Below are 17064 nucleotides of genomic sequence, written 5' to 3'. Positions count from 1 at the left end.
TCGGCCCGGGCAGCCTTTCGCCTGCCCGTTTCCTCTGTCCATGCATTTCGTCGTGTTTCGTTTCGTTTTCCTCCCATTTTTGAATGCCGATCTCTTCCAGTGTGCCCCCAACTACCCACGAGAGCCACTCGTGAACCCACAATCACCATCGGCCCCGAGAGCCGCTTCCGTGGTCATTCTGCCGTGGCTGCTGCTAAGGCACTTGTTAGCCGAGTCCAGTGTCTGTGCCCAGGACGTGCTGGCCTTGGCACATGGCGAGGCAGTTTACAGGTGTGTTGTTTTTATGTGACCCTTTGATGTCTTTTCTCTAGAACCAACTTAAGTCTTAATTTTTTGTGTCTCCTACTATGCCTTGCTTGGAGTAGGGCCTCGTCTATAATAACATGAATAATCCTCGCTTATCCGAAACTCATTTGTCAGTTTAAGAAGTCTAATCTCGCAAGCGTCCTATCGAATGAGTTCTCATCCGTTACGATTTGTACCAGGCCTCAGCGTCTTGGGGACCACATGTGGGGTGAGAGGTTGCATGCGGTCGCCTCCCCGTAAGGACACGAGCTAAGTCCTCTGTGTACCCCGAGTAGAGACAGTGGCTGGTGGGAAAGTCCACTTGGGTGCCTCTGATCCCCAGAGATGATGATGACAGACGGTGCTGGGTAGGGAGCTGACCTTTGGTAGGAATGGTCAGCTTCATGCCCGCCGACCGCCCACGATAGGCTAGGGCGGCCTCTGCCCAGGTCCTCGGACAAACCTCAGGAAAGGTGGAACCGTTGCTTCTGCGGCTGTCTCCGTAAACAGGGCAGTGTTCAGCAGGCTCAGAAATCGCATGGCTTGACGGAGGTGTTTTCCTTTCTCCCCGGCCCTCAGCATGGGGCTCGGTCCTGCTGCCCGTCACATGTGCAAGGGGGACTGAGGTCCCTTGTTGCATCTGGCTGATGATGCCCAGGGGTCGGGCTGCCCCGGGACGCAGGAGTCAGTTCCGCTGCTGAGGACTCACAGACCGGACCCCTGAGAAGTGGCCGGAGAGGAGGTGGGGTTATGGCCGAGGCCGAACCGGCAGGCTGGCCCCACATCCATGTGGCTCAGGGGCCGAGGTGGGAAAACAGCACAGTGAGTGTATTTCTCCAGAGGCAGGACTATGGCAGTTGTGAGGGATGGATGTTGGCGCCTGTGAGAAGTCATCCCATCGGGGGAGCGGCCAGTAACCCAGTGGGCTTCCTGATGCCGTGGCCAGCTCCTGCCCCAGGCGTGTTTAAACAGGGGCAGGACTCCTGAGGCGCCTAAGCTGCCTTGTGTCTGGTTTTCCTTGCATTTTCCTTCTGGAACGTTGGGGTAGTTGCAGCTCCCCCCCCACCCCCTGCTGGGGACAAGGGTGGAGCAGGCAAGGCCTGCGCGTGGCCGGAGGGCCCCAGCTCCTGTCGCTTCGTGGAATTCACCAAACCAGTGATCTGTCGACTTCAGAGCTATGATCTGCGACCTGTCTGCCGACAGCTTTGCAAAGAATGTAGGGGGCAGTCACATCAAACTGTGGAAGTGTGGTCAATGACAGTAACCCAGGGCGACATTTGACCTGTGTTTAGCAAGGAAGATCTCAGTCTTGACATTTTTAGTGCAAAAGTGGTTCGGAAGGTAGACAACATCACGTAAATGTACGTCATTAGTAAACACGAACCTCCGCGTAATGGCAGTCAGCTGAGTTTCACTGGGCAGTGACCAACCCTACACCTCTCGGCCAAGCTGGACATGGGACACCAGGCTGTGGCAGTGAGAGCTACATGGCACGTGAGTACCACTCTGTCAGCTGCCCAAGTACTCACGGTCTGACTGCGGTGTGAGAACTTTCTGGAACACGAAATTCGGCTCTGTATCGTTTGCATTTTCCTGAAGTGCCATATACTACAACATCGAACAGCATCAACATCAAACATTCTTTCCTCTGCCTTTTCTCTCTCTCACGCCCACTCGAGCTTTCTTTTTGAAACACCCCCGTGTAGGGGGCTGCGAGGCAAAGCTTTCTTACTGGGGAACCCCGCGTCCCGGCGGTCCGAGGATGAGGGCGTGCACGCCGCTCACCCTGTGGCCCAGGTGCAGCCGTCGCTTCTGTCTGACGACACAGGTGCTAAAGGCTTTGCAGGCCAGAGGTGAGCTCGGGCCGGAGCCTGCTGCGTGAACGGCTCTAACCGGGCAACAGGGACAATGGCGTCTGAGGGCCGGAAGGCGACGCTGGAGGTTTTCATGGCCACTTCCCACCTGGGGATGTGTAGCGTTTACGTCTTCAATATCGAAAACATTTTATCCCCAGATATTTCGGTCCGTTAGCAAAGGTTGAGAAAGGTCAGGGGAAGCCTCTGGTGCAGGAAGGCTGGAGAAGACTGTGTTTTCTTAGACGACAGCGCGGGACAGGGCGCAACCCGAGGGCTTGGAGACCGAAATGGCACCTTCCTAGTGTGTGCTGCGGTGTCACATGGTGTCCTGTGGGGGCGGCCGAGCCACTCAGCAGCTGTAGCTGTGGCATTTAGGGCACTGGGACCGTTTGCTTCCCACAACCCCTCTTTCTTTGCCCACCCTCCACAGCTCTCCAGCTGTCCTAAATGTCATGAAAACCCTCACCTGCTCTTGGTACGAGACCACCAGACCGTGCAGAGCCAGGACAGGGGAGGACAGTGACAGAGAGGTGACGTGGACACGCCGGAGGAACCCTACGAGGCTTTTCCTTCCCATTTTCCTCTGCACCCTCCCTCAGGGTCATATATGCTGTACGTAGAGATGCGATTTTTTTTTTTTAATCGAGGCCATTTTTACCCCATGGGAACTTGCAAGACTGCATATGTCTCTGGTTACACGGTATGACCAGGATTCCTGAAAACAATGTGAAAGGAACGGAGAAAAACAAAACAAGCTATGAGATTGCTGAGGAGGACAGGGCCCTAAGATACAGGTGGGAGTCTACGTCATTCTGATAGGAGGGTCAGTCGTGGCTGTAGGTACAGTGAGGCTGGATCCAGGCGTGGAGGTCTGAGGAGGTACCTTGGGGGTCCTGGCCAACAGGGGGTTGGCTTAAGGGCAGAACATCTGGACAGGAGTGGTATCCGTGAGGGAGGTGATAAGGGAATGACAAATCACACTACTTGGGTTCAAGAATTCTCTCGGGACCTTTTCTTGGTACCTGAGATTCTAGTCTCATCATAAACCAGAATCTGATTTTCCAGTCCTTAGAAAGTTTGCATTCCACGTAGCATCACCGTGCTGCCGACCTGACACCCGTTCTTCCCTCCCGCCCCTACTTCCTGATGGACTCGGTGTTGTTAGGGCATGCGACCTCCTCCGGGAAGCCGGGTGCCCAGGGAGGGCTGGTCCCGGGGCCAGTCTGGGGAGTGGAGGGTGAGCAGGTCGCTCCTGAGATGCTAAGCCGATCAACGTGCTTCCTACCTCCTAGGGGTCTTTGGTTCAGACAAGGACACGTGGCAGATCTCGTCGTCGCTTCCTGAGGAAACGTCTGCCGGGGGCTGCCGGAGAGAGTTACCTCGCTTTTAAAAAGACGCAGAGAGGAAATGGGTTCTTCTTCCTGTGGCTTTTTTCATGTCTGGATGATGTCACATATGGAGCTACTGTAGAATCTTGTAACCATGAGAAGAACTACTCTGGGGACAAGTGAACCACCCAAAGGGGCAGAACAGAGAGAGAGAGAGAGAGAGAGAGAGAGAGACAGAGAGACAGAGAGACAGAGAGAGAGACAGAGAGAGAGACAGAGAGAGAGAGAGAGAGAGAGAGAGAGAAGAACTTGGACCCTTAGTGATACAGTTGAGCTGTTAAATCAGCTGACCTTGCTGTCCCCCACCTCGAGAGTTTTTGCTTCGTGACGTAATGAACTCTCTTATGGTTTAAACTTCTTTGAGTTTTTAAAAATTTTATTTAGGTGTATCCATATACATTAAGAGACTTCCTTTTTTGCTTATAGTTCTGTGATTTTTGACAAATGCATTAGAGTTGTTCATTTGCTATGCATTATTAAAGCATCCTTCCTGATTAATTGATTCATTTTATTCAGAAAATACTGTACTAACAAGGTTCCATAAAGAATATAAAACGAGACATGTCACGGCCCTTTGCCTCGAGGAAATACTCGTTCATTTCATGTGAAATGTACGAATGAAGGATAACTCTTACAGTAGCCTTACTTTGACAACTAAACATGCGGAATCTTTAGCTTCATTCATTCGTTTACTCCTTCAGAAAACATTTGTTGATGCCTTTTACATCGTGTCCATCCTGGTGGACACAGAGACTAAGGAAACCCACCCTTCCCTCAAAGGGCGTCAGAAACGTAAATGAAAACTTAAAATACAACAAGATCTCTACTGCTCAGAGCTCCAATAACTTTTTTTGAGCACATTGCTTATAGCATACATAGATTTCTACTTTGAAATAGTCAATCTGTGTATGCTTCTTCCTGTTCTTCTAGTTCATAAGGCCCTGGAGGGAGTTAACAATCTATATGTCTGATTCATCCGTGTATCCCCAGAATAACTAGCATATTGTCTTGTCCGTAATAGACGCTCAAAATAAGTGTTTGCTGAATAAATTAAATATTTGTTGGGTAACAGCGCCAACTTTAGCAAGCCTCGAGGGAGGCACTACATTTGCCTCAAACGCCTAGATCCTCTGACTAATGAAATGTGACTGAAAGAACCTCAAAGGCTCAGATACTTTTGATGAGAAAGATTTCCAGACAGAAGCTGTCATTAACAACGACCTTTGTTTAGGACTTTCAGACCAGCGTTTACAGCAAATCAGGTGCTCCATCACTAACTTCTGACAAGGATTAATTAAGTATTCTGTCACGTTGACATCCGAGCAAGTAATGGCTTTGTGACATGCCTTTGACCTTCACCTAGGCATAATCTGTCACGTCCATTGAATCTGCCCTTGTCAAACAGTGACATGTAATTTTCCACAAGTCAGCATATATGTATATTTTTTAAAATTATTTTTGACACCTGCAGCACCTGGTCTTCCTAGGTGGTCTCCCATCCAAGTACTAACCAGGCCCGACCCTGCTTAGCTTCCGAGATCAGACGGGATGGGGCTTGTTCAGGGTGGCGTGGCCGTAGACAAGTCAGCATATTTTTAGAACTCTTTTTTCTCCTCTCACTTGGTTCATAATCCCCACATGTGGTCCTCGGATCTACCGGGTTTTAACCCCTCGTTTTTAGGGCCTACTCTGTACTAGCACACACATAATCTAATGTAGTTCTCACAACAGCCTTACAAGAGTTCCGGTCCCCTCAAAACACCTACTCACGTAAACACTGTACCTCTCTCTAAGTGGCATGTGTACTACTGCCCGAGGCTGCATTTTTACCTGGAGTTTTGGAAGGAGATGAGATCGGGTTCAGGCAACCAGGCGGTTTATCTAAACGCTCTTGTTCTTACCCTGCCTCCGTGAACCGTTCGAATTCACCCGCTTTAGCTTTTGTGAAGTTGCTGTGCTTCATGTGCTTCTGAAGAGAGGCTGGCAGGCCCGAGTGAGCAGTGTGGAGTGGGTGGGGCTGGGGACAGAGCAGTGCTGGCCGGGCACCGGGCCACCAACACTTATCTGGGCACTCTTCCTCAAAATGTGCACATTGGGAAGCTATGTGGGGGAAATGGTCCCAAGTTCAAACACACTTGAGAAGTGCCCTATACCAAACCATACTCCACGTTACAGGCTCCAAGCGTACTGCAGTGAAGAGATTTTAACCCATTTTCTCCTAAACTTTTTTTGTTAATTTAAAGAAGTGCCTTTATTTTCAGATTATATCTCGATTTGACCTTTTTTTTTTTTTAAATGGGCAAAGCTATGACAACAGTTTTGTCATCGTTTGTTTAAACAGTTCTTAAAAACAGACCCTGTCTTGGTCAGTTTGGGCTGCTATGACAGAACACCGTAGTCTGGGTGACTTATAAATGACATTTACATCTCACAGTTCTTGGGGCCGGGGAGTCCAAGGTCAAGGTGCATGCGAATTTTCAGTCTGCAGGCGAAGGTCTGCTTCCTACGTCCATCCTCCTGCCATATCCTCCCGTGGAGGAAGAGGCCAGTTTCCCCCAAACTTCACCAAAGAAACATTGGTGGGTGCGTGCGTGTATCAGCCGCTGTTGTTTATTCACGTTGCATAGGTGACAGGTGTTTATTCACATGGCATAGGTGACAGGTGTCATTCTGGGCCCTGGAGATTATAGCAACCCTCATGACGCTTGCTAAATTGGAACACCTCATGGGACACACTTTGGCAAACGCTGGTCAAAGAAGTCTTGTGTCCACTTGCTATAAAGAGGGAAAGTTCAAGAATATGTGGCTTCTTTTTCCATGAGTAAATACGTAGAATGGTGACGAGTCATCAGAGCAGAGGCTCTCATCTCGTTTTGGCTTCTACAAATAGTCTCCAAAAACGAAGTTATAGGAACCATAGAATTTGAGAGACGCTTTTCTCCTTGTTCTGTTAGCCAGAACAAGGGCAGGACAAGGGGAGGGGGGCAGGACGAAGGGGAGGAAGGGGGCAGGACGAGGGGAGGGAGCAGGACGAGGGGAGGGAGCAGGACGAGGGGAGGGGGTCAGGATGAGGGCAGGGGGCATGGCCCCTGGCCAGGTCATGCTGCTGGCATCTGTCTCCAGCACTCATCCCAGTGTCTTGCCAGGAGTTTGAGGAAGTGGCCTCAAGCGCCTTCTTGCAGAAGCCGAGGCTGAGCCGGCCTCTGGCCCCTGGTTCCTGAGCAGCGTGAGGACAGGGGCTGGGAGGGCGTAGCTGTGCGGGCATCTGGCTCCTTCGCTGAAGACGGACGCGGTGGGGAGAAGGGAGAACCAGACGGCCGGGGAGTCAGCGTGGCCACCAGCCGAGTCGCCTCCCTGCCGGACGCCCCAGCCTCACCCACCGCAGTGTCCCCCCCCGTGGGGCCAGGCCATCGGGCTTGCAGTCTCCAGAGACCCTAATTCCTGTGCCAAGCGGGAGCGGAGTTTACCCAGTAGCAATCCTATAATTAAAGGGCAGCGGTGGTTTCCTTGTGAGACAAAATAACAGATCGTGGAAAGCTCTAAAAGCGCCTTTTCAAGACCGAAGTGAAAGCGCGTGGCGTCAGTATTGCAGCCCCCGAGTTCTGCTCGCCACTGCAGCCGCCTGGGGTCCCTCCCGTGAGTCCTCCTGCCCTCCCCTGCCGCCTGTCCCGCAGGGAGGCCGCGGCTCCGGGGCCAGACGGATCCGCGGGCCAGGCTCAGGTGGTCCTGGAGCCCCGCACCTGTTTCTTTATCTGCTGAGACAATCGGATGGCTGCGTCGTAAGGCCAGGGTGAGGAGTAACTGTCTATTACGTGCTTGGTGTCTGGCACCCACGTTTCAGACTTAAGCTCTGTCATGGCAGGCGCATTTCTGCATTGTCTGCTGCTGCCGCAGCCGCCAGAACGGTGCCAGGCACGCGTGTGTCAGCAAGTGACGGACTGGCTTCACTACTAGGGTCCAGCTAGTGACCAGCTGGGCCCACAGTAACTCTCGGTGGCAGTGACGAGGGAGAGCGAGGGCCGTGAAGTATGCCATGGACGCATGGGCTGCGGTGGGCTCGTCAAGAGCTCTGCTTTGATGTATTCATCAAGTATTTGTTGTGCGGGGGACACAGCAAACGAGGTCGCTTCCCCTGCCCCCCGCACCCCAAATGCATGTGTCGTTACGACGAAACAGCCGTGTCCAAGTGCGTGCGGGGTTACAGGTCCTTTCCCGCCCGGGCCCCCGCCCCTCAGTCCCCCAGGGGTGTCCTCAGGGATCAGCCCACGAGGCTCTGTCCCCCTCACACCTGGTGCCTGTCCTGGGCTGGCCACTCAGATATCGCTTTCAGGGCAGCTCCGAGGCCTGCGGTAAATGCCAATTGCCAGGGAGGCGGAGGCAGCGAACCGGAGGAGACGTGGCAAGGCCGTGCTGCGCTTAGGCGGGGAGCTCGGCCTCCTCCTTCGAGTGCCGGCGCGGACACCCACCTTCTTGGCCGCCTGGACGGGGCGCGTAACTCGGGCCGGGCTCCTGTGGGTGTGCCGGCTGCCCACTCCGGGGTCCACTGGCAGCTTAGACTGAAAACACGGGCGAGCTCGGCGCGGTGGCGGCGTTGTGGGCCGTGAGGTGTATCTGGGGCGCGGTGACGGCTCATTGAAAACTTTTTTCTAAAACCAAGGGCCAACCGTGTGCCTAGAGGGACGAGGGGGCCCCGTGGTTAAAAACGCGTGTGACGGATTGATGCGAGGCGGGCCGAAGGGCGCAGAGGACACATCGGGCCAGGTTCAAGGTCAAGGCCCTGTGGCGCCACCTTCGTCCAGCCCTCGCCGCGAGCACACAGCACGCACGTTTTCATCGCCGGATCCCCCAGCCGTAACTGTCACCGTCACCGCTGCGCTCCTGGTGCCTCGCCTGGTGCTTGGCACCGAACGCAACGCTAAGCTCTGCTTCCTGAGAGGACGGACGAGCGCTCGGAAGAGGAAGGACTGAGCGTTGCCTTCGGCAGCTTAGTGAAGGTCGATGCTTTTATTCCTTTTATAATGAAGGGAGTCCAGAGGGCTGGGGACAGAGATGTCATAGGAGGAGGGACGATGGCACCGCTTCTGCAAAAGACCCCCCTGGAATACACGCGGAGGGGAAGTGGACCCCCGGGACAGCCTTTCCCATCCGGAAAATCGGGACTAATCCAGGCGAGCCGCCGGAGCTCCCAGGGCGGACGCCAGCCCTCCTGGGGGTCCCGGCCGCGCCTCCCGGTGCCGGGGACTCCCGGTCATTTCCATTCCCCGAAGCGACCTGCACCTTCCGCCTGAGCACCTGCCCTGACTGAGTCCCTCCTCCGCCCCTTCCCGTCTTCCCGTGGCGTCTCGGTCGAGGCCGGTTCTCGTTAGGTTCCGGGACCGGTTTGCATCGCCGGCTGTGCGGACACCCTTCTCTCGCTTCAGGGGGGTCAGCCAGCCCTACGCCTCCCGGCTCCGCCCCCCGACCCTGCCGTCTCCCCACCGCGCCCCCGACTCCTCACTCCCGGGGCGCAGACTCTGCCTTGGACTTCCGGGCAGGCCTGGCTTACGTGGAGCAGGGAGTGGACGCGTGTCCCCACCAGGGGAAGGTCTGGCCTTGGCGAGACCCCGGGTTCCGTCCAAACTGACCCAGCTGCGGAGACCCTCGCTGCCCGCTGCCTCCGCTCCACCGAGCTGCTCACAGGGTCCTTGGCGCCAGGCCTGCCGCAGCTGGCCGGGTAGCAAAGCAGTCGCGAGGCTGCGTGTGACAGGTGCGGGGGCCGGGCTGGTCGTCAGGCCGGGAGTGTGCGCGGGCTGTGGCGAGCAGGAGAGCCGTCGTCAGTGGTGCAAGGCGGTCGCTGTGGGCCGGGCGGGGAGTGAGAAACGCGGTTTCACTGTGGGTTTTATTACGTGTGACACTAGTCGGAAAGGCTGGCCTTGCGGCCGGCGACCCGCCCGGGGAGGAGGGGAGGGCGCGGCACTCAGCAGACACGCGGTGTGGGCGTCCGGGGGTCTCCCGGCCCCTCCCCTGCCCCCGCTCCGGCGCCGGCCAGGCTACACGCTGGCAAATTCGCAGTCGTAGTTGGTCATCCGGCACATGATGAACTTCCACTGGCGGTCCCTGCGAGAGAGTCAGAGAGCCGAGGTCAGTGGGAGAGGACCCTGCCGGGCGAGGGGGACAGACAGAACACGGGGCGGAGCGGGAATGGGGTGGGGGGACCCCGGCCTCTCTTCCCCCTCCAAGACACCTCTGTGAAGTCCCCAGGAAACGGTCGTGTGCGAGGCGAGGAGCCCCCAGACACCGCCGTCCCCACGTCAGGCTGCGCCGTGACAGTGACAAGGCTACTGGCTGGGGGGCCCTGTCCACCACGAGGGCCAGCAGCGCCCGGCTCTGTCCCAGAGGTGCCCAAGGACGCGCAGGCGTCCACGCATTGACCTCACGCCGTCCCCGTTGCCCGAGTGCCCGCCGCGCAGGGTGCCCTTGGGTCCCACGCCCTTTGACAGTGACAGTGACCGTGGTAAGGGCCGCGTGCCGAGCCCCCGGGCTGCATCCGGCATCCCGCTAGATGCTCTCCGAGTTTTCTCACCGAACCCTCACAGCGACTCATTGTTTGGGCGGAGAGCCAGACTCGGGGAAATGAGTGGCTTTCTTGAAGACAATCAGGTGACGGTTTTAGATGCTGAGTTTCTTGAACTCCGATCTCGCTGCTTCCCTCACCCCATAATGCCTCTGTAGCCGGACGCCCGTCACCCCACGAAGGAGGGGGCCATCGCACCCTCTGCAGAGTCCTGGTACCGGGGGAAAAGCCCAGCGGGTGGCTGTGTCCCCACTTTCCACCCCCAAGGCCTCTGCCACTAGTGCCAACTCTGGTGAGGTCCCACTGACGTGGAAGGTGGCCCTGGCGACCGCAGTCCTCGGGGACAGCGCTGGCCAGCAGCTGTGGGACATGTTGCTTAATTAAAAATATGTCTAGAATAAAAATAATTCATGCGCGAGCCCCGAGGGGTTCTCCAATGCGTAAGCAAGATAGTTTTTGTTCATGGAGCTTAAAACATGTTATTGTGCCTTTTCAGAGCTACTTAATGTTTATTTATTAATTTATTTTTAAATTTTGGGCCACGTTGAATAATTTAACTTCAGTTAGGCGAGATGTCATTTCATTTAAAAGTATAAATATACACGAAAGGTCAGTCACACTCGAATCTATCCCAGCCCCTTATTTAATGAGTTCACATAAGTTTGCTGCTCACTTTTCAGGAGCTCATTTGCCGGCGAAGTGCTTATCACCTGGCCAAAAGTAGGTCAAATCAACCTTTCGCCACCTGAATTTGCCCACACCTCTCTCTGTATTAGCAGAGACAGAATTCTTGTTAGCTTCCTATTGTTTTGTTTTGCCGTATTTATGGTAGGATGGGGGAGCTGCTCGTGAGAGCGAGGGCACGAAGAAAGTGAGTGCCGTATTTCCTTTGGGCTGTTCGAGGTCCCCTCTTCCATTTGCCATGCGGTTGGTCAGTCTGCGTGTTTCCGCTCTCCAGTGCCCTCCCTTTCTCTCCTCTCCCCCGTTCCCACGACCCGAAGTGGGGCTCCCACGGAGAGGCAGTACGGGGGGCCCGGCTGGACGGTGGGCCCTCCCGCAGCCATCTCGTCCTTGCCTCGTGATGTGTGTAAGGAAAGGTGCTCTTTGGAATTGAGTGGAGGGAAGAGCTCAGACCATCACGGGCGCCAAGCAGGGCTGGACGTCCTGCTGTGGGGTGAGGGCACCCTCGTGTCCAGGGGTGAGCCGCTGCATGAAAGGGGCATACGAGACGAGTTCCGTTCCTACTGCCTTCCACTGTCCAGTCAGGCTCCCAGTTAATCCCAGACCAGGCAGGAAACGGAAATAAGGGAAAACCCCAGATCGAAACTCCTGCAGACGTGCTCTGTGCTTGGAGCTCGGCCCCGGCACCCCCACCCCACCCCACCCCACCCCACGCCCGGCCTGTGGGGCAGGCTCACCTCTCCACGGCAGAGAAAGTGGTTGTCGCTCCCCGCATGTAGTAATCGTAACTGTAGGACACCATGTCCATCTCCTCCCCGTAGTGGCCTGGGTATTCTGTCGTCAGCCTTTGTGGGAAGAACAAAAGGTTAGAGGAGACAGAGTCGCCGTTACTGCAGGGGCCCCGCGGCAGACGCGCCCCGAAGAAGCGATGCCGTTCGCAGGTGGCGGGGGACCAGCCCAGGGCGAGAGCCCCTACGGGACCCCTCCCGGCCGCGGGAAGAGGAGTGACTTTCTTCCTTCCCCTGGACATGAAACTGTGCCCCGAAAGGGCCATCGGCGACTCCTCGGCCCTCGAGGGAGTGCGCATTCGTGTTAACGTCAGTCCGTTCTGTTCGAGTCCGCGGGGCTTCCAACCTCCATGGAGCCTCATTAGTGGGTCCTGACATCGGTGTAGCGGGTGGTTACCAACGAGCTTCATAAAAGAGGAAATAGGACAGAATCTGTCAGAGAATGCCTTGCACACACCAAGGATGGGTTCTCGGGTATGCGTGTAAAAACTGTTTCGAATATACGTGTGTGTGTGTGTGTTTATGATGTATGTGTGGTAGTTTAATCTGTCTTTTTTTTTTTTTTTTTTTGCTGTGACTCATGATCGAAAAGGTACTTGAAAAGTGTTAGGGTGAATGTGAGCTCGCCCAGGGCGGTGTGTGCCGTGGCCACCGCTGTTTCTGGAGCACCAAACAGCCCCTGGTACATAGTAAATGTTCCCCGAATAGATCGATGGCCTTGGGATGGTCACAATCTCAGCGTCCTGGTCCGCGAGAGCCGTGTAGAGGGCCGTCGTCGGCGCTGACACAAACATGCGTGTGGAGTCGTTAGGGGCGATTTTGTTTTTCCTTCTCCTTCTCCTTCTCTCAAGATGAAGTCAGTTCCGGGCCTCTTGACAAGTAGGGTCCGTTGTGTCCCACTGCGGAATGAGCCTCGTTCTCATCGGGATCTTCAGGACATCGGTAGTCCCTCCGATCGGAAACGGGTCCCCGAAGCCTTTATCTGCCCCTCCAGGGCTGCTTGAGAAACAACTAGCCGTATGTTGTTAGAAAGACCTGCCCCAATGCAGACTTCGTGTTCAAGGATTGTCGTGAGATCTCGAGGAGACTGACTCCTAGGCCGGAAGGTCTCCCAGGAGGCCCTGGGGGCTGCGACGCGGCAAGGTCAGAGGCGGCGCGGGGTCGGCCAGACCGAAACCCGCTCTCTGGGCTCACGACCGTCCTTTCCCGCATTAGGTGGCCGCCCTCATTCCCTGCTTTCCCTCTTCCCCGAACGTGGCCGTGCTCTCCCAGGACACCCAGCCCAAACCGGAGCGGGCTACGCGGGAGTGGAAACGAGGCTCTGCTGCTTCCGAAATCCGTTTTGTGCTGGAAAGAGACGCAGGACAAGGACTTCCTCTTTCTGATGAAAATCTTCAATGACAGATAAATGGATCTGATACATCGGTTTGCAGTCCCTGAGGATTCTAGCAAGCGCTAGGCTGACCTTGACCCAAAGGAAGGGGAATTTGTTTAGAATGTGAATAATGCAAATTAGGACAAACGATGTGGGATAAGAGGTGTTTCTCTCACTTCAGGGGAATGCAAAGTGTTTTCCAGAACTTTCGAGCCCCTCTGCGGTAGTGTATAAAGGTGAATTGCCAAACCCGTTTATATGTGTTAAGGCAGAATCTACCTCCGGCAATGCTGCCTCAGGCTACGTCCAATTGCCAAAACTTATTTGGAAATAATCAGGCTGGATTGTTATTTTTAAAGTTTTCACTGATCTGCCTTCATATTACTTGGATAGTTAAATACATTTAGAATAAAGTGGGAAAGAGAGGCCTGCATTTAAAAAAAAAAAACACATGAAGTTCTAAGCTTCAAGGGGGGAGAGTCATCCAGGGCTTTCTTTAACACGCTTTCCCTGGCCCTTAATTTGTGGTCCTGACGAGGCAGCCCTCGTTCTACTGGACTGTTTGTGCGGGAAGCATCGGTGCAGGAGACGGCTGTCCAGTGAATTTATAGAACGCCCCGGAGAGTGCTCACTGGGGCCTTTCCATCTTGGTCCCAGAGAAGTTTTAGTTTTACTCAATTTTTTGGTGGTGGTTTTCTTTCATTTGTTATAAAACCATGAGATCAAGGTTAGACTAAGTTATAAAGAACTCTGGATTGGGGGGTGGGGGCTGAGGAAGGAGTCAGATATTGATAGAAATTACTCCCACTTTACGAATCTAAAAAGATGCTATCGTGTGTTCCTCCTAGCACTTTTGGATGAGTGACTGTTGGGGTACCATTTCTCTCCTCACAGTACTTTTTCCGCCATCCGCGGGCAAGAGGAGACAGAGAGTTGTTCCAAAGCGAATGAGAATTTGCTGATGTCCAAATCCAGGGGGAGCATCGGCCTCCCGGACAGTGCCCACAGAGGGAGCTGCTCATAGGTGGGCTGCGGGACCCAGGGAAATGGCTCTCCCTTTTGCTCCTGATGACGTCACACACCCCCGTCCTTGTAAACGAAAGCCCCAGTAATGGCTCCGCAGAGAGGAAGTGAGAATCTAAACCTTCAGAACCTGAGGCTTAGACCGGGGCGTCGTGGCTTGTCAGGAAATTAGAAGAGGCCGCGAGGGAGCCAGGGCTCGGGGCTGCGTGAGCTGCGGCATCCAGCTTCCTGGGAAGGTGCCGGAGACTTCGGGGTGCTGCCAGCTTCCTCGTGACTTCCTAGGGCCCTTCAGGTGGCTTTTGGGCGAAGCACCCTGCACGCCGATCTCTGCTGTATGTTCCCAGACCCGTTAAAACAACCGAAGAAGCCTTCAGCTTGGCAAGATGAAGGGGAGGGCCAATCACAAAGGCACCTGTGTCCCACTTACTGAGATGGGTCTGTGCGTGCGTGTGCATGTGTGCACGTGTGTGTGCGTGTGTGCGTGTGAACGTGTGTGTGCATGCATGTGCATGTGCGCGTGTATGTGCACGTGTGTGCACCTGCGTGTGTGTGCATGTGCACGTGTGGGGGGACGGGTGTGCACGCTAAGTGAGACCTGGCCAACATAGAACCACTCGTACAGCTTCTTGTGTTAGATGAGGTTGAAGGTTGAATGAGATTAAATAATATCTTCCTGGTGAGCTGCAGAAAACCCATGTGCACGGAAGGGCCTTTAAAGATCGATGGAGGGTTTTCTCATCTAAGATTCTTACAGCAACTAACATGGCCAGCAGACCCACTGGAACCAGCGTCCGATGGCTGACCAGTTACACAGCGGGAGCTGTAGCCGACGGGTGTCATGAGAACAGGAGATATCACAGGCTCAGCCCAGACATGTTAGCATGTTTCTCATTTTAAAAAGAAGGTAGAGATACAATTTAGTCAACGAGGCTCGTTTTACTTATTGTCACAGGTTTGGTTGAGAACTGATGTGGTTTTTCAGAGTCGGAGGAAGGGGTTTGCGGTCTATTCCTGTGTTCTACGTCCAGCTGAAGAGAGCGTGTCTGCTTCTGGCAGGCAGATCATTGAGAAGTTTCTTGAATGAGCAGCATCTGTTTGTGGCCAGGCCCCTTGCTTTCTGCTCTCCCAGGTGACAAGGAGTGAGACTATTTCAGGACAGACTAACTTGCCAACGGGGGCCGCATCAGAACCTGCTTGAGTTAGTTTTGCAGAATGAGACAGACGGAACCCGGATGCAGTTATCCACAGAGGAAGGCGCCCTCAAAGGAACAGCACCCCGGCCTCTCCCCCTAAGAGCTGGGGAAACTGGTCAAGTGGGACCGAGTGGCCAGGGCCTCTGCGGACACCAGAGTGTCCTCTGTGGAGACGCCCTGAACCCTGGCGCCTGAGAAGGAACGTCATATGTTCATGTCCATCCTCTCGTGGCATTTCAGAGGTTTATATTTCAAAAAGTACTACTACGTATCATAACCCAGGGAGCACATCATAAGTCCCAGAGATATCTGTGGCTTAAATTAGAAGAGGAAAGTCCCTAAGTATTTTCCAAATTGCTCTCTTGGAGCGGAGTGTCGCGCTCACTGTCCAGGCCCAGGCCGGGCCAGCAAGCACATTTGTTTCGACGCACGCTGGCTTTCATCAGCCACGTCAGCCTCCGTCCGGCTAAGAGCAGCGCTGTCTTCTCTGTTTCCAGTTCCAGAAGCCGCCGGTGCTGTTACCTGCTCCTCCATCTGTGTAGTGCCTGTCTCCTCCCCGAGCTCGGGAGAGCTCAGGGCCGTGCAGAGCATGGGGCTTTGGAGGCCGGGAGACCTGTGGGGCCTGAGTTTGGAACTGTGAACAGGTCACGGCTTCTGCATGTAGCTCCTGCTGTGTGTGTCGTATATAATTACGATACTGTGCAATTCAATATCACGATTTCCGCCTGTGAGAAAAGTAAATGGGCTGGCACACGAGCACGTAGTAGGTGCTCAAGAAATAAAAGTTGTCACTGTCGTCACCACCGTCATTAGGAGCCGAATCAAAGCCTGCGAATGGTGCTCGTTTTATATCCGTTCACAGTCATTGGCCAGTTAAATGAGTTCACGAATGGCGGAACGAACAGTTGTTTCTAGAGTCCGGTCAAGGGGACTCGGCAGAAGGAAGGGGAAGGAGGAGGAGGCGACAGACTCGCCTGCGGCCGCGAACGCTTCGGTCTGCGATGGTGAGGTTGACTGCGCTCTGAGGGGCTAGCGGGGCCCGGCCTGGCGTTAGACCACCAGCCACGTCTCCGAAGCCCCTGCCGTTGGAGGCAGGAGCCGTCACCACTGTGCAGGCAGCAGAGACCTTTCTCAGTTCACGCGGCGTAGTGACCGCGACAGCCACTCCGGCCAGCAGAGGTACAACTGTTTCCGCTCCCGCTCAGAGGGGCTGGTGCCCCAGGCGAGGGCTTTGTGTGTCATGCTCTGCAAGGCAGTGGTTGTTCGCAGGGCACAGAAGCATCTGGGCTGCACGCGAGCCGCTCTGAAATGTAACCGCCAGCCCTGTTTTCCCCACGTGTGGGTGTCTGCGTCTTGGTAACGACGGCTTCCAGCTTTCCGAGGGGAGCGGGGCAGAGCTGCCCTTCTCACAGGCCACTGGGTGCGGTGCTGCAGCGGGCAGCTGGGTGGCGGGGGTGGAGGGGGTGACAGACGCCTCCATGGAGGTTCCTGTGAGGTCATGCTGTCCCTGCCAGGATTTCTCAGGGGAAGGTCAAGGTCGTGCAAACACTACCCATCCTGTATTCAATCTGGACAGTGGAGTAGGTGTTAAAGATTAGCTGTGACCGAGAGCCTTGGAGTGGACGAAGAAGAACATTCTGACCTACTGGTCTGGGTGCTGTTTTGCTAACTGGAGCTATCTAGGGATTAAGGATACTGGTCTCTGGTTTGGCCTGAGCGTAAAGGAGAGAGGAGCCTGCAATGTGGCTGGCACCGTATCAAGGTCAAAGTGAGACTGACTGGTCATCTATGTTGATTCTGAGGAAGGAGATCACATTTGAGTCAGAACACATCATCTAATGAATTAATGAAAGGCCAGGGGTCCGGGAAGAGCCATTCGGAGAAGGGACTAGATGCTGTGTTCAGACCCCTGGTCCTGGAAC

The 17064-nt window shown here is 54.8% G+C and overlaps 1 protein-coding gene and 1 pseudogene across 1 annotated transcript in view; both read right to left on the bottom strand.

The window, feature by feature from the left end:
* Positions 1-4991: 4991 nt before the first annotated feature.
* On the bottom strand, positions 4992-5110 carry LOC111728987 (annotated as a pseudogene).
* A 3998-nt stretch (positions 5111-9108) lies between these two features.
* The window catches only part of DPT (dermatopontin), a 23461-nt gene continuing 15505 nt past the window's right edge, over positions 9109-17064 (bottom strand). Inside the window, exons 3-4 of the mRNA XM_011374184.2 lie at positions 11501-11608; positions 9109-9625 (exon numbers count right to left, since the gene is read on the bottom strand). Of these exons, the coding sequence (XP_011372486.1) occupies positions 9559-9625; positions 11501-11608 (175 nt within the window). The 3' untranslated portion in view covers positions 9109-9558. The remainder of the gene's footprint in view (positions 9626-11500; positions 11609-17064) is intronic.

Source organism: Pteropus vampyrus, unplaced genomic scaffold (assembly GCF_000151845.1).
Source record: "Pteropus vampyrus isolate Shadow unplaced genomic scaffold, Pvam_2.0 Scaffold241, whole genome shotgun sequence".
Classification (NCBI taxonomy): domain Eukaryota; kingdom Metazoa; phylum Chordata; class Mammalia; order Chiroptera; family Pteropodidae; genus Pteropus; species Pteropus vampyrus.
The sequence above is the reverse complement of the archived record's forward strand: the minus strand, read 5'-3'. Positions and strand labels throughout refer to the sequence as shown.